Genomic DNA, 26,858 nt, shown 5'->3' on the forward strand with positions numbered 1-26,858 from the left:
TCCTTTTATTTCAGAGCAGGAAAGTGAGGCTTAGCCAAGGTTGCCTCTTATCCCCTCCCCACGGACTAGGCACTATCAGGCTCTAAGGAAGGGCTCCTGTAGGGTAGCAGGGGTAAGCTCTGCGCAAAGCTTGGCAAGCTGCAGCTCCACCAAAGCAAGCCTTTCTGGGAGCCTCCTCTGACTCACGGCGGGAACCACCCCGCCCCGCTACTCGGGCCTGCGCCTGCGCACTCCGACGCCTGCACGGAGGCCCCGCAGCCTTGTGGGAAATGTAGTCTGGCATTCCGGCGGAGGCGGCGGGTGGGGCGGCATCCGCACTGGCTGCCCAGGTTCACGCTGGGCGAGGGTGAGTGCGGGGCCGCGGCGGGACGCGCCGGCCCAGCGGGCGGGTGGGCGCGCGCGCGGGTTGGAGGCCCGAGCTGGACGAGCCCTGGGCTGTCGCGCGAGGGGAGGTCGGCGGCGAAAGGGCTTTGACCGCGTCCTTCGGACCCCTGCGCAGCTCCGGGCCGCTTGCTCCAGGTGCGCCCCTCTCACCCCCGGAACCGGGCTGGGGAGAACACCCAGAGCTGAGGTCGCCGGACACGGTCCTCCCACTACTTGTCCCAGGAGCGGCGAAGGCGGGAGTGGCGCGGCGGCGCGGGTTCGAGGGGCCAGTGAGGGACCCCGGGTTCCCCCTGCCGCGGACTTTCTCCGGGACCCTTTCTGGGGATGCTGGACCAGCTGCGGGGGCTCCAGGCTCCAGCACGTGGCCTTTGTGTAAACCGCATCTCAGTGCGCGCCCTCCGTGATTTCCGATTCCGAGGGGCACTGGCGTGTTCTCCCCTTGACGCATCTCCGTGAAAATGGGGAGGCTAACCCTGTGCAGGCTTTCTTCTTCGGGAATCCTTTTTCTTTTCTTTTTTTTTTTTTTAAGCAATTTTTTTCTATACAAAAAAAAAAAGTTCACTATAGTACAACTAGAAAATTGGGAGGAGCAAAAGATAAAAAAAATCATATGAAAACTGTCAGAATCTGCTTGTACACGTGTATATGTGTCTGAACATAGAAACTCTTTGTTCTTAAACAAAGATGGATATTAGTATCCTTTTCTCTATTTGCTTTTAGAAATGAAGTATGAAACACATTTGGTAAGGGTTTTAAAGGGCACAAATCTTAAACCCCATGACTTTTTATAAATATTTTTATCTGTGTAAGTATCACTTAACATGGAGAATAAACTTTTTTTAAAAACAGTATTTTGAAAACATCTATACCAATTTTTAAAAAATAACTAAGTTGTCATTTTCATGAGTATGAGGAAAAGAATGTCTGTGCCATATGTAATCCTGTCTTTAGGACTTGGTGGTACACCCCCACCCCCCAATATTATAAACAGTAGCCTCTTGGCTACTTGTATCTATTTGTATTCTTGTCTCATTCTATAAATCTTTTCAAGTGAAATTTCTGGGTCCCACTATAAAGCTTTTGATGCCTCCTGTCTTATTCTCTTCAGAAAAGTAGTAGTTTATAAACATTTGCAATACAAGTGTGCCAGATGGCACCAAGCCTGGGTGTTACTGTTCTCTAACTTTCTGAGAGGTGCAAATGATAGGGTTGTTTAAATTTGCATTTTGAATACTAATGAGTATTTTTATGCCATTTGTATTTTGTTTATAAATTTCCTGATAACACAGATAGTAGTGTTTCCTTACTATGCAAAAATGTTACATTTTTATGTGTTCAGACATGAAAGCCTTCCCTTCATGTTTAGGTTTGCGGCATGATTGTTAGGCTTTCTGTTCCATTATGATCACAAAAATGTTCATCTGCATTTTCTTCTAGTACTTTAGTTTCATTTTTTGTGCAAATTTTTATTCTTTTCCAAATGGTAAGCCCTTGTTCCAAGTTAGTGAACGATCCATCCTTTGTTCACTGATGTGAAATGTCACTTTTTTCATAGCTGAAATTCTTATATGTAAATTTTTTTCTGAACCGTTTGTGTTGGCAGGATTAATTTGTTCCATTGACTCTTTTCCCTGTTAGATGACAACATCCCTGAGGACAGAGCTTCTCTGTTTTGTTTGCATTGGTAGTCACCTCCTCCCATTCACCTCCTCCCTCAGGAATGGTGCTTGGTACACAGTAGGTGGTCAACAGTATATCGTGAATGAGTGATTTTGCCATTCAGTTAATACTGTGTTCTGATTATCATAGCTTCATAATATCTGTTGGGCCAGTGCTTGCTCATCACTATTCCCTTTCAAAAATTTCCTGAATGTTGCTGTGCAACACAGTTAAGTTTTAAAAAAATCTTTTCCATAATTAACTTAAAAATATTACTTTGGTATAATTTGATTGAGAATGTGTTGAATTTATAAATTAATTTCAAAGAAGTGATAATTTAGGATATTGTGACATCCTAACCAGGTATATCTCTCTCTCTTCATCTTTCTTTATATATCTAAATAAGCTTAGTAAAATAAATTTAACAAATAAAAATCATAGTTTTCTTTATATAGATACCATACACTTCTTATTTGGTTTGGTTGTAGGTATTTTATTTTTTGTTGGTGCAGAGGTTTCCTTTCTCATGGCTTCTTTTCCTTCCCTCAGTTCTGCCTCTTCCTGCCCCCCCTGTAGGAAGAACCCCACAGGAAGGAAGGTGAAGGCGATGACCGCTGTGCCTCTTCCGTAGGGAGCTCAGGTGAGCTCATATTTCAATCTCAACTCGCTCCCTTACTCTTTACTCCTATACTGTATGTGGGCTTCACCACAGAGGCCGCTTGTATTGAGCTCTCTGAATGTTGGATATTTTCCACAAATCTCCCTTTGGTGTCCCTCAGCTCTGTTCTCAGCTGCCACTTCCTCATTCAGCTGGCCTGTTGAGCTCTTGGTGCTGTTCAAGGGTTAGAAAAGGAACAAAAATCATATGAGAGATGGTCCTGGTACTTATGTCTCAGGGAACACAAAAGGTCACATCTCTACGAGATACAGTCACGATGATTGCACATGAATCCGATAATAAGAGCAAGTATGGTTAGGTACCCAGAGTGTCTGTTCCAAGACCTGAGAAAGGGAAGATGAGTGGGGCAGCCGGAGAAGTAAGTAGGGTTGGGTAGGGGTGACGAAAGGGGATTTGCTGTAATGAAGTCAGGGTGTCCCAAGTTTAAATCCTGACTCCACCAATTCATAGCTGCATTGTCTTGGGAAGTGCCTGGACCTCCCTGATGCGCATCAGTCCTTTGTGGTGATGACAGAAATGACTGGATTAACTGAGTGTTAATCCTCATACTTGACATTGGTGAAAATTTCATATGGCTTATTTCATTTCATAATTCCGACTTCATAGGTTTGTTGAAAGTTCAAATGAAATGATGTAAGTAAAAAGTGCCGTGCATGGTTCCTGGGTGTTGAAGGTACTGGGTGAGTGGTAGGCACTCTTAGATTTTCAGCCAAGAGCTCAGGGTTTAGAATTCAGAGGCGGAGCAGAATGTGGCAGTGACTGGGAGTGAGAGGGAATCAGATACAAAGTTGGGGTTAAGTTTGTGTGTCTGGTGAGGTGGTAAGTGTGGGGGTGGAGGCGGAGTCGCAGGAATTTTGATAAGAGGGTTGGCATGATAAGAGCTATGCTTGGAAGACGCTGTGTCCATCTGCCAGAGAAAACCATGAAGCAAAACTAGTGAGTGGGGAGCCTATGCGTCTTTTGCCCTGATTGCTTTAAAATGGAACCTGCTAGTTTTTACTAGAACCTGGAGTTGTTGCTTCTCTGGAAAAGGAAATAAGACATTGGGGGTCTTGGCCCAGGTGATCTTAAGTTTTGTTTGTTTTATATTTTTCTGTTTAAGGTTAGGCTTCCTTAACCTGGTCTGCAGTCCCGAAGGACCTGTGGTGTTTTCTCTGTTCATTAGCTCATGTGTTAGGCTTCTCTTAAACATGTCACCTGTTTGTTTATCAAAGGTACCAGTTTTAAGAAGGCTTCATAAGGGTATTAACGGCTGTGATTTGTATTTGTACGTTTTTCCTAGATATTATCAAGCTTAGATATAAAAGGCAACATAACTCACAACAATAGTTATTAGAGGGAGTTTCTAGAAAAGGGGAAGGATTAAAGGGAGAGCATTCACAAGATTTTAGATGATGAAGGTTGTGGTTTGGTTGTCAATAGCCTTGATTTTATTTTATTTAGTTAAAATAATATTAACTAAGTTATTAAATCAGCTTTTATAAAGTATAATTTACATAAAATAACCCATTTTAAGTTTATAATTTATTGAGTTTTGACAAATTTTTGCACCAACATAACCACCACCCCAGTGAAGCTATAGAACATTTTCATCACCCCAGACGGTATCCTCACCCCCTTCCAGTCCACGTCCCTCTTCCCAGGCAACCACTGGTTTGATTTCTGAATACTTCAGTATGTGTTTCCTAAAAACAAGGCGCTTTGTTTTACGTATCCAAAATACAATTATCAAAGTGATGAAACTTACACTGATACAATACTGATTTAATCTACAAATCTTCCTCATGTTTTGCCAAATGTCCTTTATCTGGTCGGAGCTAATACAGGTCACATTTGGCTGTCATGTCTTCTTAGTCTCCCTTAATCTGGAGCATTTCCTCGGTCTTTGTCTTTGATGACCTGGACACATTTGAAGAATAATTGATTTGGGACACATGAGTGCAGCATTAGAGCTGTTTCCTTTTTTCATCTTTCCTCATAGTTCCATCTTTACTCTATTGACCAGGGATGTGACTATGTATTGCCCAAGTATGACTTACATTTGCCCATATATTTTATCTTCTTTTATTGAATATAAATAGTGGGCATATAGTTGTAAAAAAATTTTAAAGCTATAAGATATACTCCCAAGTCTCAAACCCTCAAGAATAACTATGGATGTACATTCTTCTGGCCTTTTTAAATACTTCTCATATCTTTTGTCCAGTTTTATACTGAGCTGTTTATACATCAAAGGAGCCTTTTATATAATATGGATATCAATCCTTTGCCATAAATTGCCAACATTGTTTCCTGTCATTTTTCTTTTAAATTTGTTTATAACATCTTCTGCTACGAATAACTTTTGAAGTTTTATTCAGTTAACTTTCCTTTTCCTTTGTTTGGCTTTAGAATCATGCTGTGAAAGGCTTTCTATACCCTAAGATTTTTCTATGTTTTCTATTAGTCTCATTTTAAATTTACATCCTAGCTATCTGGAGTTTACTGTATGTGATGTGAGATTACAATCTAACGTCATTTAACATGGTGTGGCAAGGCATTTCAGGATCCATCCATTCACTGAACAGATACTTAGCACCTGCCTACCCTGTGCTAAGCAATGTTCTGCATGCTGGGAGGATAGCAGTGAGTGAGACAGGCAAGGCCTCTCTTCTCCATCTATCTTCTGGTAAGGGTAGGTGGAATGAAGAGGAGACATCACTGAAGACATTGTCCAGTGCTGTGAAGGCCGCACAGCAGGGTGGCCTAGTGAAGTATACCTGGGTTGGGGGTGCTGTTTGAGCGAGGCAGAGCCGGAGTGCCACCTATTTCTGCTATATGCGCACAATTTTATTTGTTGTTCAGAATTTATTTTGTTATTTCATGAAGCAAATCACCCCTCATTTTTCTTTTCAAACTTTTGGTTGCTTTACTGTTCTTACACATTTATTCTCATAGTTAAATTTTACATGTGTATTCTTACTGTTGAGTAAGAAAACTCCAATTTATTCAGCTCTTTCATTATGGCTTCTGTTAACTTTGATAGTGAGGATTTTGCAAATTCCTGTTAAGTGTGTTCTGCGGTGTTTCATTTTTTTGTTGCTATTATAATTGGGATTTAATGATGATTGTGATTTTTGTAAAAAAAAAAAATTGGGTTACTAAGAATTATATCTGAAGATGTTTTGCTGTGTGGTGCCTCAACTTTATCCTGCTTTTATCTTCTTTATAAATCATACTTTCATCATTAAAAATCCCTATTTATTTCATTTGGTACTCCACCTTTTCAAAGAATAACAATATCAAAAGGCCTATTGTTGCTTTTAGGTTTAAGAAAGCCTGTACGTGAATGAGATAAACCCATGACACTGCTTTTTCCCCAACAGCATGAGTTACCCTGTGCTTCCTGTAGTGCTGGGGAGAAAAAGACCCCTACTAAGTGGAAAGGAGAAAGGGAGAAACATCTTAGGGGATTGACAACAAATATATTTTATGAACGAGATCATTGTTTTACTTTAACCTTTGAAAATACCTTTCCGTACTGATCCAACTCACTGCCTCACGGGGTCATAGCTGGCACAGGGGTCCCCAGCACATTTCCGAATGAGACCAGCTTGGGGCATGCTTGAGGGCTTGGTACTTCAGGGAACAAGAATCCAGGGAAGGGGGAAGACCAGCATATGGCCCATTGGAGTCTGAATTTGGGCTTTTAATTTTGCCCAATATATTCAACTACCAAGGCAACTTATTGAAAAAAGTAGATTAGTTTTTGGAAAGAGAATGTCATATTTCTGATCTGTATCTTCTTTCACAAAGAAGGGACTTATGTTTTGTTCCCACATATATTCTAGCCTATCTGACATTTCTGTTCTCCCTGCTTGCTTTTCATTTGCAATTGCCTGCTATATTGTGTCTCTATATCCCCTTTTGTTTAACTTCTTGGTTTGTGTTTTAGATATATCTCTTAATATGTGCCGCATAACTGGATTTTAAACAAATTTTAGAGTTTTTGTCTTTTAATAGAGAAAGTCAACCCATTTATGTTTGTTATTATGCACGTATCAGGTCTTTTTCTGGTTATTTAATGATTTATGGTTATTACGCTTTCTTGTTTCCATTTGGTAACACACACAAAAGTTTAGGCTGTAGGAAAGAATAAAAAGCATTTATTTAGAAAAGGAGGGATTACAGTCCACTGATTCAGGGAGCAACCTAAATTGTGCTGCGAAGGGAACCAAGAAAGGCAGGGTTTATAGAGGACAAAAGGAGAGGAGCTGTTCTCATTAAGGTCCTCCATGTAGGTGAATTATGTAGGCTGCGATTGGTCAGGCCTGTTACGTAAATGGAGGGTGCCAGTTGTGGAAATGGACTGTTTCCTTTCAAGGTGAAGAATGCAGGTGGTCTGGTCACCACGTATGTCCGTGTAGCAATCATGGACCCAGGATGTTGCTTGTTCGGCCTTGAGCTGAATGTAGCAAGGTCAGCAACCTAACAATAGTCCCAGAACTGAGACATGAGTTGTGCATAGGCCCCGCCCCCTCACTGGCCTCCGACTCCATGTTAAGTGACTCTCTTTTTTTTTTAAATTGGGGAACAGTGTGTGCTTCCAGAACTTTTTTCCAAGTCAAGTTGTTGTCCTTTCAATCTTAGTTGTGGAGGGTGCCATTCAGCTTCAAATTGTTTTCCTTTCAGTCTTAGTTGTGGAGGGCGCAGCTCAGCTCCAGGTCCAGTTGCTGTTGCTAGTTGCAGGGGGCGCTGCCCACCATCCCTTGCGGGAGTCGAACTGGCAACCTTGTGGTTGAGAGGACACGCTCCAACCAACTGAGCCATCCGGGAGGCAGCTCAGCTCAAGGTACCGTGTTCAATCTTAGTTGCAGGGGGCGGAGCCCACCATCCCTTGCGGGACTCGAGGAATTAAACTGGCAACCTTGTGGTTGGGAGCCCACTGGCCCATGTGGGAATCCAACCGGCAGCCTTTGGAGTTAGGAGCATGGAGCTCAAACCGCCTGAGCCACCGGGCCGGCCCTAAGTGACTCTCTTAACAATGCTTATTCTGTTTTATTTTCTCCTTATCACTTTCTTCCCCTTTCTTTACATTTGTTGAACTGATGATTTCTCTTGGTTTCTTTTTTCTTTCATAAAATGGAAATTCCGCCATGTACTTATATCCTACTAATGAGCTACCTTTACTCTTCTTGATAACATTTGTCAGTGATTCTTAACTTTTTTTTTGTTATTTTGATACATTGTTTAAATGAATAGTAGGAAAAAATGTTAAGGTGGAAAGAAAGAAAATGAATTTTTTCTTGCCTCAGTGTTGATGGTTCTAGAGTTTATAGCCAGTAGGATGTGAAATACACAAATTTCTTGGAATTGGTTTCATTCTATCTCTGGTCTCTTTAGACCTTTTCCCTACTGAATTTCTCCCCTTTGCCTGTTTACATATTACATTGTTCTCTGTCCTTAAATGAAGACCTTTTCCATTACTTTATTTCCATGACCTATTCCTTACTTGTTTCATTAACAGTCTTATTTCTCATCTTTTTCACAGAAAGTTTGAAGTCACTTCATCTGGATGCTTCTGATTCTTTATGTTCCACTGTTTCTTTTATCCACTGCAAGCTGACGTCTGCCTTCATCACTCTGCTGAAATCAGTGAATTTTCAAATCAACAGCTCTTTTCGATCATCGTTCTTTTTGAGCTGCTCCAGCTTCTGAGAGTGTTCACCACTCCCTCCTCCTTGAAACTCTGTCCCCGAGTGTCAGCCCTGTACACCTGTCCATGTCCTTTCTGTCTCACTCTCACTCTCGCTTCCCCCGATGCTAGTGTTCTTTTCTTGGACTGCTTCTCTTCTCACAGCACTGGGAGTTGGATGGCTCAAGGCCCAGCTGTGTGATCTGGGAGAGGTTATTTAACCTTTTTGATCCTCAGATTCCTCATCTATAAAATGATGACTAGTGCTCTCAGTCCAGCAGGTTGTTTATATGGATTAAATGCGGGAAGGTGTGTGGATCTCCTATTAGGGTAAAACTCAGTACAAATACGAGTTGTCACTTACGGTGACCACCACTCAGTTAGTGTTTTCTCCTTTATTAGTCGGCTCTCCAGAGAAACAGAATCAATAGGATATATGTGGACATACAGAAAGCGATTATGGAATTGGCTCATGCGATTCTGGAGGCTGAAGAGTCCCCACGCTCTGCCCTCTGCAGGCCCAGGAATGCCAGGGCTGTAGTTCCACTCCAAATCCAGAGGCCTGAGATCCAGGGTCCAATGGTGTAAGTCCTGGTCTGAGTCTGAAGGCTCAAGAACTAGGGGCACTGATGTCTGAGGGCAGGAGGAGATGGATGTCTTGGCTCAAGCAGACAGCAAGTTCACCCTTCCCTCGCCTTTCTGTTCTCTTCAGGCCTCAACACATCGGATGATGCCACCCTTGTTGGTGAGGCTGACCTTTACTCAGTCCACCCATTCACATGGCAGCTCCCTCACAGAAACACCCATAGATAATGCTTTCCCAGCCATCTGGGCCCACCTTAGCCCAGTCAGATGGACATAAAACTAACCAGCACACTTGTTAAACAGACGTTAAACGCTTACGGTGTTTTATTTCCTAGTTTGAGGGCTAGAGAACAAGACTGAAATGGGCTTTGAAATCAAGCTGGGTGTTTCACTGGTTCTCTTATAGACCAGCCACATTCTAGGTGTGTCCTGTTTGCATGGCCTTTCCCCCAGCAACTGGATTCCCACCTGTATTGTAAGGCCTGTGATTCCATGTGCTACCTTGACACCTTTGAGCCTCACAGGGCCCCAAAGACCTAGCCGAGAGTTCCCCTGCTCTCGCCGATTTGCCCCCATCCAGAGGGAAAGGCCCCTACCCAGCGAACTCGGCTATCAGCCCCACCAGGTGCACCCCTCCCAGTCCTCAGCCTGATGGGTTTCACCTCTCTGCCAACCCACGAAATTCAACAAGGCTGTTATGTTTTCCTGTGGTAACTGTTTTGGTGTAGAATTAACCCCTGGTGTTTCGCAGACTGTAAAGACTGGAAAAGAATTCACAAAGACTCTACAAGAGTAAGAAAAGATTTATTGAAAGTCAAAGAGAGACAGTTCTGGCAAAGGGAAGTTTTGCCAAGGCAGAGTCCGATAGGGACAGCTGCCCAGATGAGAAGGAGTGCTGGGGTTTTATATTTTTCTAAGCAGGATGTAGGGTGCTTGTCAGCTTGCATGGGGGCTGCCGTTACAATTGTCTTCTCCTGGAAGCTCCTGTTTCCATCTGTGATGGAACTCAGCTTGCAGGGGGTTGCTGTTGTGATTGGGAACTGGTCTGTTCCCACTTATGATGGATGTAAGGTGCTTGTCAGCTTGCAGGTTCAGTGCTAGCCAGGGGCTTCAGAGCCAAGCAGTTAATGTTTAAGCTTGCTCCTGCCAGTCTACAAGCTGTTAACTCTTTACTTGTCTCATCAGTAACCAAGGGTCACCTCCCCCTCTCCTCATTGCAAAGCCTGCCTCCCACAGCCCCTGCTAGTTCAGAGTTTCTGAGTGTAACTGCTTGGTGTGTAGTGTGCTCCTCCCCCAGGCTGTAAGGATATGTGACTAATAAACTGCTGTCAGTGTCGTCTGCGCCTGCCGGGTGTGGTTTAGAGCGGGACTCCCTGTTTCAGCAGTGGGGTGGATGGGAGGCCAGCAGGTCACCGCCACTTTCCTCCAGGGGTTAATGCAGGGCAACCTTTGCTGCTGTCCCAGTTCCTCCCCTAGCCCTACGCCCCTGCCCTCACATGCACAGCACCTTCTGTGTCACTCATCTCTGAGTATTTCATGTCTAGTTTTGTTGCAGATGTTTCGTTTCTTTTGGGGTATGACACGTTTTCCTCACACAGATCTCTTTAGCTTGTCCCTTCCAATGCTACTTGTTTTCTCACTTTCCTCAGAGGGTTTTATTGGTATAATCCTTTGTTGAACAGTGGTTTATAGTTTCAAGAGTCAGTGACATTCAAGGATGTGTCTAGATTTCACTTGGGAAGATAGGGTTCATCCACGTTCTGCTCCAGGGAAGTTATGTGGGAAAGCGCTGCTGGAGAACTCCAGGATGTGGGTGTTGCTGGGTAAGCACTTCTTTGAACTTGTCGTTCCTCACCTGTGCACATCTGTAGAGCCTCTGGAGTTAGGAACTTGGACTTGAAATCCTGATATTATAGGGCATTGCTTTTGGGTAGTTGCTTGGTGTTCTGTCCTTCCAGGTGAAAAGTCTTTTCTGCAGAGAATTGGAAAATGGAAAATTTGGGAGGCCACACCTTCCTTTGTTTCAGAGGTGCTGAAGGGGAAGGGAGAAGGACATGTGTAGGAAGTGGCTTTTTGACCCTCCCTCAGGAGGAAGTGTCTTTCCTCCTGAGCAGGGCATCAGCTTTCCAAACCAATGTGATTTCTCAGCTGGAACCAGAAGTACTGAGCCACGTGACACATGAACTCCCAGGGTGCAACTCTCCAGGTGAAGTATCAGGCTGCAAGGAGTTGTTACGTGAGTTTGTCACCTGGGGAAGAAATCAGCTCTGAGACCCGTGGCTCTCTCGGAGACACCTACCCATTGATGTGTGTTCTCTCAGATGGCTCTGTGTCACTGATGCCACTCATCTTCCTAAAGTCTCACCCATGTCCTTACCTTTGGGACACATTATGTGGGTAAATTAGTCACTGGGTTTGTGTCACTCATTCAGTGTTAGCAGTTATTTCCCTTCTGTCTTCATCTGTACTTAGTATCCATGTTTTTCTATCTTGTTCTTTATTCTCTTTACTCTGTCTTTCGTGAGTCTTTCTTCTCAGCCATAACCTATACCATAGTTTCCTTTCCCTTACTCATTTAAACATTTGTCAGCTTTTTAAAGGGAACTAACATTTCTCTCCCTCTGTGTTGTGAGGTATTTTACACAGTTTTCATTAAAAAACAAGTGGAAATGACTTTAGCCTTGTTACTCTTACTAGTAAACTGATATTTTATGTATTTCCTTTCTTATTCTCAAATTTTTAGTCTGCATCTACTACCTGTTCAATTCCATTTTTCTCTAAACATTTAATGCTTATTAATCTTTATTATCTGGTTTCTAATCCACATCACAACTGAAATTTCTTTTTTAGGTGTTATTACTGACTTTTCTCTGAAAAAAATGCATTTTACACATTTACATCTTCTCTACTCAGTATGAAAGTGTTGATTACCAATTCTTTTTGTACATTTTTAAATTATGAGATAGGCAAATAATTTTTGATCTGTGAATAGTGTACGGCTATCTAATATAATGCAATAAATCAGTGAAAGAACATATTGATAGGAAAAAAATAATCCAATGAACATTGCTGTTGGTTTCCAGTAAACTTTCTAAAGAATAGGATTCTAGAAGAATCACTGGGTCAAAGAATACACACATTTTTATGGCTCTTGCTACATATTGTGCAACTTTGGATTTATTTTATGTTTTTAATGCTAATTTATTACATTTATTACATATAAAACGATCCCTTAAGCAGCTTTAATTGCCTTTATTACAGGTTTCTGTGGGTTTAATTACTATTGCTATTTGTATTTACCGCTGTGTAAATAACGTATATATTCAACAGGTGTTTCTTGAGCAGTAGGCCCTGTTCCTAGCACTGGGGATACAGCAATAAGCAAAACAGGTAGGTTCCCCATGGAACTTAGGTCTAGTGAAGTGTCTCCTTCACTAAATTAATAAAGAAAGAAGCCAGGGAGGGAGAAGGGACAGGAAGGGAAGAGAGAAGGGAGGCATGGGTATTGTAGTCAAAGTACCGTGTGGAAGGAAAAAGCAGCATACAGGAATTATAAGTTAATGGACTGGCAGTGTAGGCCTCTCCTCTGAGGGGACTTGAGCAGCCATGATGGGTCTGTGGGGACACTGGGCACAGGGAACAGCAGGGGCAGAGACCTACAGGGGCTCTGTGGCTTCGTTTCAGGGGAAGAGTGCAACAAGATGTGAAGATTTTCTTAAATCTTTCAGTCCTTCTGTGAAAAAATTTATTTCTCCTGTCAAATTTTTTTATTTCTGTGAGCCTTCTCATTCTGTGTGTTCCTTCTTTTATAATAGCTGTCTAGTTTATTGCATGCATTAACTTTTCTGTATGAGGATATTTAAATAATTTTGGTTTTTTTTATTTGATTTTGGTATGTGTGTGCAGAATATTTTCCCTTGTTTCCTAGATTATTTTAGTGGGTTTATGTATGCCTTTTTCATTATCCCATTGTCATTCTGGTGGGTTTTCTGGAGGCAGCAGAGGCAAACACATGTATTCTCGATACTGTTTTCCTCTCCCACTCCTTTACCTATCTTCAGACTTCTCTATTGGGCGGGCCTTGAAGTTTTTTCCCTTGTTATGACTGCATTTCACACTGTCTTCCTCATCGCTGAGTGTCTGTCTAGCCACTAGTGTGTTGCTCACTGCATTGTCAGGATTGAGCTTACTTTTGTATCCCCTGCCAATGGAGGTATTTAGTATATGTTTGTTGAGTGAATATTGAATGACATCAAATAGAAGTTTTAGAAATCAGATGAAAATACAGATTTAAGAGTTACAATCATATATGTGACGTACATATCAATTTGTATTGTTAATTTTCAGGAAGAGTGAATGATAAGGGCCAAGCAGCAAAGAAGGAACCCTAAAGAACAGTAACATTTGGCTGGGAGCCAAAAGTCCTACAGCAGAGGTGACAGAGTGGTCAAAGGAGGAGGAGAGAATTTAGGGAGAGCTGGGCCACAGGAAGAGAGAGAAGTGGAGGACGAGGTGAAGGGTGGCCTGTGAGTCAGGAAGGGCACTTCTGGTGTGGAGGGAAAGGAAACGTGCTGTGGGCTGATGAGTAAAACAAGACTGTTAAGTACCGACTGTCGTTGCAACAAGGTAAAATTTGAAGGAAAAGGAAGAAAGGGCAAGAACTGAAAAATGTCAAAGGTGGAGTGTCTCTGCCTTATTTTTTACCAAGAAAGAGACCTGAAAGTATTTAGAAGAGCAGAAGTGTCTGTTAGAAAGGAGAGACTAAAGTCACGGAAGAGTGAGGGAGAGAATGGGACCCAGGAAACACGATGATGTGCAAACTCCGGATCTTGTTCTTCCCAGATTTTCTTCAGTGTTGCGGCCAGATTGAGCTACCATTTGGTCTTATTATTCCATCCAAAATCGAGACAAGAAAGCAACGCTTGAGTGCTGTGCTCGGCAGTTCCCCAGTCACCATCTGATGTGCTCATCAGAATAGTCGTGTGGTGTATGTATTATTAGCCCCTTTTACAGTGGGAGAAACGGGCTCAGAGAGGTGAAATGACTTGCCAGAATGTGAACACAGCTTTTTGTTTTGTTTGTTTTTGTCTTTGAGTTTAAGGCTAATTCCAAAAACATCATTACTTTCTTTCCTTGCCTTGCTGTGACTTCTTGTTTCCTACCGAGTTTCCCCGAAAATAAGACCTAACTGGAAAATAAGCCCTAGCATGGTTTTTCAGGATGACATCCCCTGAACATAAGCCCTAATGAGTCTTTTGGAGCAAAAATTTATGTGGGGCCGGCCCGGTGGCTCAGGCGGTTAGAGCTCCATGCTCCTAACTCCGAAGGCTGCCAGTTCGATTCACACATGGGCCAGCGGGCTCTCAACCACAAGGTTGCCAGTTCAATTCCTCGAGTCCCGCAAGGGATGGTGGGCCGCGCCCCCTGCAACTAAGATTGAACACGGCACCTTGAGCTGAGCTGCCGCTGAGCTCCCGGATGGCTCAGTTGGTTGGAGCGCATCCTCTCAACCACAAGGTTGCCAGTTTGACTCCCACAAGGGGTGGTGGGCTGCACCCCCTGCAACTGGCAACAGCAACTGGACCTGTAGCTGAGCTGCGCCCTCCACAATTAAGACTGAAAGGACAACTTGAAGCTGAACGGCACGCTCCACAACAGATTGAAAGGACAACAACTTGACTTGGAAAAAAGTCCTGGAAGTACACACTGTTCCCCAATAAAGTCCTGTACCCCTTCCCCAATAAAATAAAAAAAAAAATTATGTAAGACCCAGTATTGTTTTACTATACTATAAGACCGGGTCTTACGTAATATAATATAAAATAAGACCAGGTCTTATATTAATTTTTGCTCCAAAAGATGCATTAGAGCTGATTGTCTGGCGAGGTCTTATTTTCGGGGAAACATGGTAGGAGCCAAAAGTTTGAAGGAGGATAAAAGAAATTGGATAAGTCTGTGAGTTTCTCAAAATCTAGTGTTAGTAGAGGCGGGGTAGAGTCTCAGACTCCAGCAACTACCATGTTTCCCCAAAAACAAGACCTAACCGGAAAATAAGCCCTAGCATTATATTTCAGGATGACGTCCCTTGAACATAAGCCCTAATGCATCTTTTGGAGTAAAAATTAATATAAGACCCAGTCTTATTTTCGGGGAAACACGGTAGTATGTCTAGTAAAAATAAAACTTCTACATCCTGACCTAATAGTCTTTTTAGATGGCTGTTTTCTTTCTCTGTTCTGAAGGTTTCCTGTGTAAGTTGTTGAGTGCTTCATTAGATTTTACTGTTTTATCAAAGCTGAGTAGAAAATGTAGATTTAGAACTGCTGTTCCTAGAAACAGTATTATCGCTAGTAAACTTGTTAATGTTGAAACAAAGATGGAAATTATTAGTAATGTGGAAAGCAGTTTTTAATTTTTAGCCTTTAATCAGTGGTCATTACACTTAAATAAGTTGTTCAGTTATCAAGGAAACAAAAGTTAAGAACATGTATAAAATATTAGATATCTCTTATCAAAGATTATGTCTGATAAATAAGGTATAGGAAGAGATTCTATAACATTTAAAGCACTCCAGGAAGCTATCCTTAACTAACCCCAAACACGGAAATCTGTTGTGTTTCATAGATGATTTTGTGTCATTCTCAGAGATACCCTGGATGTCTCTCTGTCTCTCTGTCTCTCTGTCTCTCTCTCTCTCTCTCTCTCTCTCTCTCCTCTGTAAATATATGTGTATGTCAATACATACAGAATTTACCTACCTTCATGCTAACATAAGCCTCACTCATGTTTAGTACCGATACAACTTCGCTTCCATTAGTAGGACAACTGATCTAAAAGCCTGTAGTAAATGTAGGAACATCCAAGTTTGATCCCCTCCCCTGCCTCAGGGCTCAACACTGGCTGGTGCTTTTCTGGGACGCTATCCCCTCAATAGGCCTATGACTCCCTCCTTAGCCTCTAAAGTCTTGGCTTCAATATCACTTTTCAGTGAGTGAGGCCTTTCCTGAAGACTCTATTTAAAATTACAAACCCTTCCCCTCACCCATCATATTCCATATTTCCATTTCATTGCTTTTATCGATAAGGTATACCACTTAAATACTAAGTATTTTACTCATTTATTATGCTGACTGCCCTGCCCTTCTTCCTCTCACTATAATCTAAGTTCCTTTAAGGGCAGACATATGTTTTATTCATAGCTATCGCCTTAACTCCTGGAACAGTACCAGGCTCGACATATACTTAGGGAATGAATGACTTATCATGTTAAGAAGATCCACCGGGCTGCTGTATGGAGGATGCATTGTAGGGTAGCAAGAGTATAAGCAGGAAATCCAGTCAGGTAAGTATTGAAATAGTCTGGTTGAGTGGAAGGAGTAGTTTAAATGTTACACAGGAGATGGAAGAAATATAAAAAGGGAAAAGGAAGACATCAACTTGCCCTAGGAAGAGTGGGAACTGCTGCCCAAGCCCCACACCTACCCCAGTACTCAGCAGGCTCTTGGCTTCTACTATGGCCAGTCCCAGCCTTCTGGTGCTTTCCCAGACCCCGTGGTCCTGGGGACTCTTGCTCATGTCCTGATGAGTACCAGAATGATGCCAATCCTGTACGTTAACTAGGCATTTTATGACATAATGGGAGTATGGGCTAACACTTGAAAGTTCTGTTTAGGAAAAAAGGAAAGGAAGAGAGAGCTGTATATTGTTTAACACAAAATAATAATGGTAATAATAACAACAATCATTGAACCCTTATTATGACCAAGCATAATGCTGTGTGCATCATAAAGTACTTATTTAATGAGATGGCAAAATGGCAAGGCTCTGAAACGTTGTCCAATCCTGGAAGACCTGTAGGTTTTCACCATACTGCTCAAGTTCCAAGCTCACAATATTTCACTAATTCTGAGTAAAGCCATCCTTACTATTTTGTTTTCAGAGATATTCATATAATTGGAAAAATAAAATTTCTTCCCCTCTCAGTTGTCTAATTTTATTAGTAATTCTTTTGGAATAATATTGAATAATAGCAGAATAATAAACAGCCATTCCTTGTTTCTATTACTAGTGTGAATTATTCTAGCATTTATTTTTATACTTGGTACAGTGCTAACATGTTTGGTTTTGAATCAGGATTGGGTGTTGGATGTTACCAAATACTTTTGAAGCATCTATTAGGTTGATCATATATCCTTTTCCCATGACCTATTAATATGGTAGGAATAAATTCTTAATAGTGAACATTCTGGAATTCCTGGCACAATCCTTTGTTCAAATTGAATATTTAACTAATGTTTCAGGAATGGTTTAGGAGTACTCTAATTACTGAATTTTCATATTTAAGATATGTGTTTTGGTTTTCTCTGTACATGTATATAGAGTACTGGCCACATTGAATTCTTGAGTCATATCAGCCAGTTTTTAAAAAGTTTGTAGGTAGTCAATTTTTTTCTTAAGCAGCAAGTCTTCAGAATTAACTTTTAAATTAGGTCTCTAAATTCCATGAAGATATAATGAATCTCACTATTAAGCTTTCTGCAGCACATAATGATGTTTCAACTCAAAGTGACTAATATTTTCCAAAATAGCAAATATTTTGTTGTTTTCATTTGTTTTTTGAAATGTTATGTATACAGAAGAATGTGTAAAATATATGTATTTAACAAAAACCTACATACTCTTCTAATGTAAATACTATAAATATTAACCAAGTTTTGTTTTTATATCACCACTGTGATATTGGTACCATTTAACAGGTGAAAAAACAGGAGCACTGACATGTTAAGTAACCTGCCCAAGGTCACACAGCTAACAGTGATGGAGCTCAAATTTGAGCCAGGTTTCAAACGTGTGGCTCCAGAGTTGTTGTCTTAACCGTTATACCATACTGCTGCTTTTTATAGTTGATGGTAAAGATTAATGAATAATAAACAAACACCCAGGCACTGGGACCCAGAGTGGGAAATAGAACACTCCTGGTGTCCTCGCGTGAGCTGTGTGCATTCACGCTCTTCCCTATCCCTGGGACACAAGCACTCTTCTCATTTGTGTGGTTAGTGCCGTCCCCTGCTTTTCTTTATAGTATTGCCATTCATAAATCAACTCTACGCAATATATTTAGTTTTAGCCTGTTTTTAAACTTTATCTAAATGGACTCTTGCTATATATATTTCTCTAGGACTTTGTTTCAAGTATTTATTCATTCATATTGATATATGTAGTTTTAGTTTGTTAATTTTAACTAGTCTTCAGGCCGCTATAACAGAATACCATAGTATATGCAGCTTAAACATCAGACATTTATTTCTCACAGTTCTAGAGGCTGGAAGTCTGAGACCAGGGTGCCAGCGTGGCTGGGTTCTTGGTGAGGACCCTCCTCCTGGTACATGGGCATCTGCCTTCTTGCTGTGTCTTCACATGCTGGAGAGGAGAGGAAGCAAGCTCTCTCATCTCTTCTTAAAAGGGCACTAATTCCCATCCCCAGGGCTCCACTTCCTGACCTACTGACCTCCCAAAGGCCCCACCTCCTAATATCACCCCACTGAGGATTCGGCTTCAACATAAGAATTATGGGGAGACACAAATATGAAGTCCATAGCATTCACTGTTAATTATTCCATTGTATATTTGACAATTTATCCATTCTATTCTATGATAGATATTTGTGTTTCTAATTTTTTCCTCTTCTGCAGTGCTACTTTTAAAATTCTGAATCATGGTGTACCTTTGCAAGTTAGGTTTACCTAGGTGTGTGTACCTAGTAGTGGACTTGTTAAACCATCCATTCAGGTTTCCTTTTATTAAGTGCCTATTCAAGTATTTTGCCAGTTTTTCTCGTGGGCTTAGTGTTCCTTAGATACCAGGTTCTAGTTCTTTGTAGGTCATTGTTACAGATATCTTCTGTAATTTTTTAAAAAATTTCCTTTATGATGTCTTTTGATGACTGGAAGCATGTAATTATTCTTCCAATGTTTAGTATCCCTTTTGGTTTTTTTGCTTTTTTATTCTCCTGATTTTAAAATTTTACTTCTTAACCCTCTAGCTTGCAAACTTGGTATTTTCTGCATATCATTTATCTTTGAAGGGAGGCAGTTCTTCAAACTGAATGGATCCCCACTTGCCCTTCATGTTGTCCCTGGGTGGCACTTTAAGTGTTCTCAGAGAACTTTAGTTGGATAGCGGGATACGATGATGGTGAGGTAGGGCAAGTGTCCACCTCTAATTCCTGTGTTTTTTCATACTTGATGGGTTGGTCTGCTCTGGGGTCACTTGGTGATGTGTGTGTTTTGGAGGTGGAGCCTGCTTGGCTTTCCACTTTTTATCTTTTTCTATGAAAGCAGGTCAGGTGGAAGGTGGAGGTCCCAGTTAATGCATTCCCCTGGCTTCACAGTAAAGCCTCCTGCCCTCCAGCCTTTGGTCTGTTGGTTCAGTGTTGATCTCTGCTCTGCTGACTTTGATCAAGCTGAGAAGGAGATTCTCAGATTGTAGTTTGCCAGTCCTCTGCCTGTCTGCCTCCAGACCATTTTTTGAAGGATAAGAAATGGGATCTGAGAAAATAAAGCCTGAGTGGCTACAAGGTGCTTCCTTCAGCTCCCCCTGAAGCAGTTCAGCAGATTACTGCCTACCTGCCCCTGCCACCAGTTCTCATTTTTAAGGAATGGGTATGTAGAAAAGGTTAGGGCACTTTAGGACTCTTACCTTTGTGAGAAAACTACAGCCTGCTTGAAGTTTCGAGGGGAAATCTTTTAGATTTGTGTTATCCTACCTTAAGAGTTTGGGTTTCAAGTATGTTCTGGTATTTTATGTACCAAACAAGTACGTTACCAAAGGTAGATTATATACATTATCTGTATCAGATTATTTTTATCCTCATTTTATATCTGTGCAAACTCAGACCTAGAGAAACAACTAGTTAAGATGGTTAAGTATTAACAGCCAGGGTTTGAACCTGAGTTTGTCTGACTCCAGGGTCAGCAGTCGTCACTGTGTCACACTGTGATGTTTTTGAAGATTTAGTGTCAGAATTATAGATGGCATTACAAGAGGGAGGAAACGGTGGATAAGAATACTAGATATGACATGGCAGGGCTTTCTGATCTGCCGCTTGCAATCCTACGTCTGCCACATATTTTCCTTTAGTTCCATCTTCATTAGCCTTGTCCAGTGATCAGTGGTTTTGGTGTCTAGCTCTCCTGCATAGGCTCACTCTTTTCTCTGCTTATCCTGCTTCTAGTTCCTGGCTCACTGTTCTCGCTCCCTTCCAATTCTCTTCCTAATTGTAGGGGAATCTTTGAAAGCTCTCAGGTGTGCCCTGTACTTATTCTGTTTTATTATTTTCATCCCGCCTTATACAGTTTTCAGTCTCCCAGCACAGAAACCAATGTGCATTTGAATTTTTTATTTTTTACAGACTGGGAAACAAGACTTGAAACCAAAGAGTCAACTCTAAAGCCAAACATTACTGAAGATTTATCCTAGAAAGTAATAATGGAGAGGGAAGTTCTCTGGCATTCTCCTTTAGGGAAAACCTGGGAACCTGACAATTGGTTAGAGGGGCAACAAAAAAACCAGGATAGACATCTTGGCCAAGTTGCAGTTACTCATAAGGAAACCCTCACTGAGAGGAAAGGATGTGGAGGAAATGAATTTGAAAGCTGTTCCAGTCAGGGTTTAATCATTGATACACAACAAAGTACTCCTAAGGGGAAAAGGCCCTATAATCAGAATCCACATGGAAAAGATATCAAACAAAATTGTGAATTACTTAAAACTCAAAGAATGTTTGTAGGAAAGAAAATCTATGAATGCAATGAATGCGGGAAAGCCTTCAGCCAGAGCTCATCTCTTCTTAAGCACCAGAGGATTCATACTGGGGAGAAACCCTATAAGTGTAATATATGTGGGAAGCACTTCATTGAACGCTCCTCCCTTAGTGTACATCAAAGAATTCACACTGGAGAAAAGCCCTACAAATGTAATGAATGTGGGAAAACCTTCAGTCAAAGTATGAACCTTACTGTTCATCAAAGAACTCATACTGGAGAGAAACCCTATCAGTGTAAAGAGTGTGGAAAAGCTTTCCGCAAGAATTCATCCCTTATTCAACATGAAAGGATTCATACTGGAGAGAAACCCTACAAATGTAATGAATGTGGGAAAGCTTTTACCCAAAGTATGAATCTTACAGTGCATCAAAGAACTCATACAGGAGAAAAACCCTATGAATGCAATGAATGTGGAAAAGCCTTCAGTCAAAGTATGCATCTTATTGTACATCAGAGAAGTCATACTGGAGAAAAACCTTATGAGTGTAGTGAATGTGGAAAAGCCTTTAGTAAGAGCTCAACTCTTACTCTGCATCAACGAAATCACACTGGAGAAAAACCCTACAAATGTAACAGATGTGGGAAATCTTTTAGCCAAAGTACATACCTTATAGAACATCAGAGACTTCATTCTGGAGTAAAACCTTTTGAATGTAATCAGTGTGGAAAAGCTTTCAGTAAGAATTCATCTCTTACTCAACATCGGAGGATTCATACTGGAGAGAAACCTTACGAGTGTATCGTATGTGGAAAACATTTCACTGGACGATCATCCCTTACTGTACATCGAGTTATTCATACTGGAGAGAAACCTTATGAATGCAATGAATGTGGAAAGGCCTTCAGCCAGAGCGCATACCTTATTGAGCATCAAAGGATTCATACTGGTGAGAAACCCTATGAATGTGATCAGTGTGGCAAAGCCTTCATTAAGAATTCGTCCCTTATAGTGCATCAGAGAACTCATACAGGAGAGAAACCCTATCAGTGTAATGAATGTGGGAAAGCCTTCAGTAGGAGTACAAACCTTACACGACATCAGAGAACTCATACGTGAGGAAAGTTTCGTTGGGCTCTTTACCACGATGAACTCTCCAGCAATAATCAGATATGTCATGTAATTTAGAAACCTAATAAATGTAACAATTTTGGGAATCTTTTAGATGAAGTATATTATGCCATATCAGATAATACAGACCACTGTAGAGAAACCATATAAAAGTGGAGAGATCTTGATTGACGCAGAAAGTAAAACTTTATATCAGAAGGTTTAAGTAGCTAATATTCTAAGTAGCTAAATATTCTTCATGCTGAAGATAAGTTCTGTTGTATCATACCACAGACTCTCCATGGAGTATCAGAGACTTCACACTGGAGAGAAAATGTGAGAGTGCTTAACTGGACAGCCCCATCACCTGGGATGTACTCTGATCTGCCACTAATTTGGACAAGTCACCTACTTTCAACAGGTCACAGTGTCCTTATTTGGTAAATGAGGGATTTTGGATTTAAAAGATATCGAGGACACCTTTGCACTCTGAAAAGTTACAAACCTATAACTACAATTAATAGTGGGACATCCTTGATCTTCTACCATGTTATATATGTTATCTAGATGCTCCTATTCCAAAATCTGGTTTCCTTGGATGTTGTGAATTAAAGTTCTATACCTCCACCAAATCCTATTATCCCTCCATGCCCCTCCCCTTGTCCCGGCATTATTTCCTGCCCTAAATGCATATAGGCTGGTTGCTACCAGGTGATGGAATAATTGTACAAATCTTAATGCAATATCATGCTGTTCTGAGTTCTCAACTAATAGTCATTAAATTGTTAAATAAGCTAATTATTTAGAAAACAATCTAACTTAAATACAGTTTTAAAAAACATACAAGGTTCAAATACACATCTTTGTATCGTACTGTCAAAGTGGATATGAGAATAGGCTGAACACTAATAGATATTAACATCTGACAGATTAACAAAATCTTTGTAATTCAAAACATATTCAAAACAATCATGAGATTTTAAACATCGACAGTTATGATAGTAGTTAAGCCAATTTCATTTATTTCACACACACACATTTAACAAGGGCTAAATACATGCTAGACCTAATCAGAAAATCAACATGAGTAATATATTCTTGTTTCCCAAGGTTTAAACTGAGAAAGTGGTAGGGATGGGAGAGGAAAGGACGAATTCAAGTAATAATGAGACAGAATCTGGATAGCATAACTGATTAAACGTGGGTACTTGAATTTATTATTTGGGTGATAAGGGTAGCATAATGAAAAACAAAGTTGACCAATTTTGTGGAGCAATGACAAGTTCAGTCTGGGGGGCATTTTGATGAGTGAAGATTCCTGATACGCAGTAGAATAAGTAGAATGACAGTGATAGAGGGTACTCTGGGAGTACAGTAGTCCCCCCTTATCTGTGGTTTTGCTTTCCATGGTTTCAGTTATCCATGGTCAACCTTGGGTCCAAAAATATTAAATGGTAAATTCCAGAAATAAACAAGTCATGTTTTAAACTGTGCAGCGTTCTGAGTAGCGTGATGAAATTTTGCACCATCCTACTATATCATCACCTCACTTTATCTCATCACATAGCCATTGTATCATCACATCAACACAAGAAGGGTAACAGAATATATTTTGAGAGATCATATTCACATAACTTATAGTATATTATAATTGTTCTATTGTTAGTTACCGTTAATCTTACTGTACCTGATTTATAAACTAAATTTTATCATAAGTATGTACTTATAGGATATATATAGGGTTCAGTACTATCCATGGTTTCGGGCATCCACTGGGGATTTTGGACCGAATCCCTCAATAAGTGGGGACTACTGTACTGTCACTGGATGGGTAAGTAGAAGCAGTAGAAGCTGAGGGGAAGTGACAGCCAAAAGAAACATGAACAACAGAAAGAAAAATCAGAAGGTGGCACAGAAGTAAAAGAGTTTTAGTGTAGGGGTAGCAATAGTTAATATTTTCAAATGCTCCTGAGGGTTAAAGTAAGATCAAAATAGAATATGGTCTTTGGTTTTTGTTTCTGATAACCTCTAAAATTTTAGTTGGTTGAAGAGTGAGTTAAAGATTGAAAGGGACTTAGCTTAACTGCGAAAGGAGAGTTTAGAAAGATAACTAGAGGGAAATTGGAGTTGAGTAAAGGTGTATCTATCAGAAGAGCTTTTGGTTACAAATACTAGAAAGCCCTATTAAAATGGCTTACAAGCAGATAGGAGTTTATTTTCTCACATAACAAATCTGGACGTGGTTGGCTTTGGTTTAGAGACAAAATAATTCAATGCCTGAGTTTCATGGCTTTTTCATCATGGTCACATGATGGCTGCCGTAGCTTTAGGTGAAATATCCGCATTCAATGCAAGAAGAAGGGGAGTGGATAATACGAGCAACATTTGTGCCTTTCATTATAAAAGGTTTTCCCAGAAACCCCTCAGCAGACTTCTGCTAACATCTCATTGACCACAGCTGTACTACCTGGAGGTTAGTAGCAAAGGAGGCTGAGAAAATAAGTATTTAGCTCTTGCAGCCTCCATAGTAGAGGTAGGCAAAGAAAAGGTGGTTTGAGAAAGGTATTGGGTTAGCCAGCCAACAACCTGCTGAGAATGTTGCATGATTTAATATAGAATTCTGCATGTTTATCACCCAAAAGAGGCATGTAGAGTCTGAAGGCGCCGAAAGGAATGGATGTGCAGCTCAAAGTGGGAAAGTAAGATTTGGAGCACAGGTAGAGACCATAGGAATCCTTTTCACCAGGAAAAAGGGAGTTTTCCACTGGGAGAGGTAATAATCAATGATGGGTGCAGGTGTTTGTGGGTGCCAATGCAGGTTCCCTATGGACTCTCAGTGTTTGGACCTTGGGCAGTTCAGTCTCTTTGGGCTATATGACTTCTAAATTTTAATTCATGGAGTTCAGACATCAAAGACAAAGGAGGACTGAAACACTGAATTAACTATATCCTCAGAAACTGATAATAGCTCTCCATTACATCCAGTTTCCTCTTTACCCTTCACCTATTTCTTTTTCTTGTTCCCCACCTCATCTCAAGAGATAGAAAGGAGGTAGAAGAAATGGGTAGAAAATAGGTGAAAATGATAGACAGTAGCAAAATAAAGGCTTGAAAGCAAGGCACAGGGCGAGGAGAGGAAGAATGAAGTTATTAAACCTATGATTGATGCCGTAACTCAAAATTGTTAAAATATTAACCCACAGAGGGAGCACCAGGAGAAATGGGTCGGATAAATGGAGGTTTCAGTACTTTTTCAGGAGATTTGGAAGCCTTAGGCACTTGTCAGTTCTCAGCCGTCCTAGGCAACCAGTAATGAAGACAACCTTTACACCTTTCATCTACCAACAGGTGCAGGACTCCTGGTTCCACGTACTAGACATGAGACCTTGGGCAAGGCACTTAACATATTGGTGCCTCAGTTTTTTCATTTGTTAATAGTGTAAACTGAATGGCTTTGGATTACATTAGATAACTGATGTAAAGAGCTTATAAAAGTACCCAACATGTAGTTAGTGCTCAATGAATGTTGTATTATCGCCTTCATGTACCTGAAAACAGTAATATCCAAATGCCTTAGCATGGCATCCAGAACCCTTAATTATATTAGAATGACTAGGTTCTCAAAGCACATAACTTATAGGAAGGTTATATAACTGGGTAACTGGGAGTCTGCCCCCCCCCCCACGGAATGCTGTCATAGCCCCTAACTGGTTCCCCTGTATTCCCCTGTATCCCCACCATAGCCTGTTCTCCCTATAGCTGACCAGTGCTTCTGTCCAAGTGTGCTCAGTCATGTCACTATTTTGCTCAAGCCCCTTCAATGGTTTCCTATCACACACAGATTAAGAGCAGAGTCCCTACAATGGCCTTCTGGTTACCGTATGACTTCCTCTCCCGCTCTCCTGTCATACTGGTCCTGCGAAGCCTCGCGTTCACCGGGCACACTTCTCTGGACAGCGGCGTTCCCTTCCCGCCTCCGTAGGCAGCTCTTCCCGCTCTTCCCCACACACTCACCTGGGTTCCTCCGTCACTGTGCTCCAATCTCTGCTCAAATGTTATCGCTTCAAATTGAATTTCCCAAAATGCTACTTAAGTTAAACTCCACCCCTCATCACATTCTGATCCTTAACACAGGTCCACTGTCATCCGTACCTGATATTTTGTTAATTAAACCTGCTTAAGTGCAGGGTTTTCACTGCTATTCTCCAGGCCCAAGAACAGTGCCCGACGTAAGTGTTTCAAAAGTGTCTACAGAATGAAACCTTCAATAAAACCCAAAACAATGCTGCAGTGTCACATACAGTCACTGCTTCTATTCCCTGACAAACCTCAGGTCACATTCTTGGCTTTTTTTCACCATGGACAAAGTTAAAACCCTCTCACCTTTCCTTCCTGCGCTCCATGAAAATAGGTATTCAGAAACAACTAAATATCTCCACTTGGGTGTTTCTGTACAGCGCCTCATCTTTGCCCGCCCCCTGAAAATACTGTCGCCAAAACAAATACTACCTTCTCTAAATACCACCCAGGTGTCCAAGAGGACCTCCTTGGCATCCAGGCTCCTTCCTCTCATGTTAAGTCGCTGGGAACCAAATCTATTCCACATGCTCAACGTTTCTCAGGTGCCCGTGCCCTCGGCCCCCGCCCAGGGTCCAGCCACCACCCGCTATCCTGAACCGCCGCCGCAGCCTTCTCACTCGTCTGCCGGCCTTCAGCCGGACGCCTCTGTCTTCCCCGCCCTGCACCCCACTTACCGCTGAACCACCCCTTGCCCGACCACCGGCCACAGGTAGTATCGTTTGCGTCCCGGGGCGGAGGCGCAGTCTCGCCGCCTTTTACGTCCTCTCGGCGTGGTCCTTCGTCTGGAACGCGCCATTTCGGCTTGTCGCCTCGTACTCCGTCTTTGGGAACAGTTCCGGATCTGCTCTCCTCACCGGATCAGGAGCCACTCACCACCGTCAACTTTTCGTTAGTCTAGCTTCTTGAGCGTTTTTCCAAGGCAGA

The 26,858-nt window shown here is 41.5% G+C and overlaps 2 protein-coding genes and 1 long non-coding RNA gene across 3 annotated transcripts in view; 2 read left to right on the forward strand and 1 right to left on the reverse strand.

The window, feature by feature from the left end:
- The first annotated feature begins 299 nt into the window (after positions 1 to 299).
- ZFP2 (ZFP2 zinc finger protein) lies at positions 300 to 23,347 on the forward strand. The gene is made up of 3 exons (XM_074312167.2): positions 300 to 346; positions 2,593 to 2,683; positions 20,392 to 23,347. Exon 3 carries the CDS (start codon positions 20,469 to 20,471, stop codon positions 21,861 to 21,863), a length of 1,395 nt encoding a protein of 464 aa, XP_074168268.1. The 5' UTR covers positions 300 to 346; positions 2,593 to 2,683; positions 20,392 to 20,468; the 3' UTR covers positions 21,864 to 23,347.
- ZNF454 (zinc finger protein 454) overlaps positions 2,592 to 26,858 on the forward strand; it is a 63,411-nt gene continuing 39,144 nt past the window's right edge. The window contains exon 1 of the mRNA XM_088798876.1: positions 2,592 to 2,683. The gene's annotated coding sequence lies outside the window, so the exon portion shown is untranslated. The remainder of the gene's footprint in view (positions 2,684 to 26,858) is intronic.
- LOC141567088 (uncharacterized) lies at positions 18,261 to 26,747 on the reverse strand. The gene is made up of 2 exons (XR_012489485.1): positions 26,609 to 26,747; positions 18,261 to 18,401 (listed from the first exon to the last, which is right to left on the reverse strand). It is a non-coding gene; the product is annotated as an uncharacterized LOC141567088 (long non-coding RNA).

Source organism: Rhinolophus sinicus, chromosome 5 (genome assembly GCF_057876585.1).
Source record: "Rhinolophus sinicus isolate RSI-liver-muscle chromosome 5, RSI-T2T, whole genome shotgun sequence".
NCBI lineage: Eukaryota > Metazoa > Chordata > Mammalia > Chiroptera > Rhinolophidae > Rhinolophus > Rhinolophus sinicus.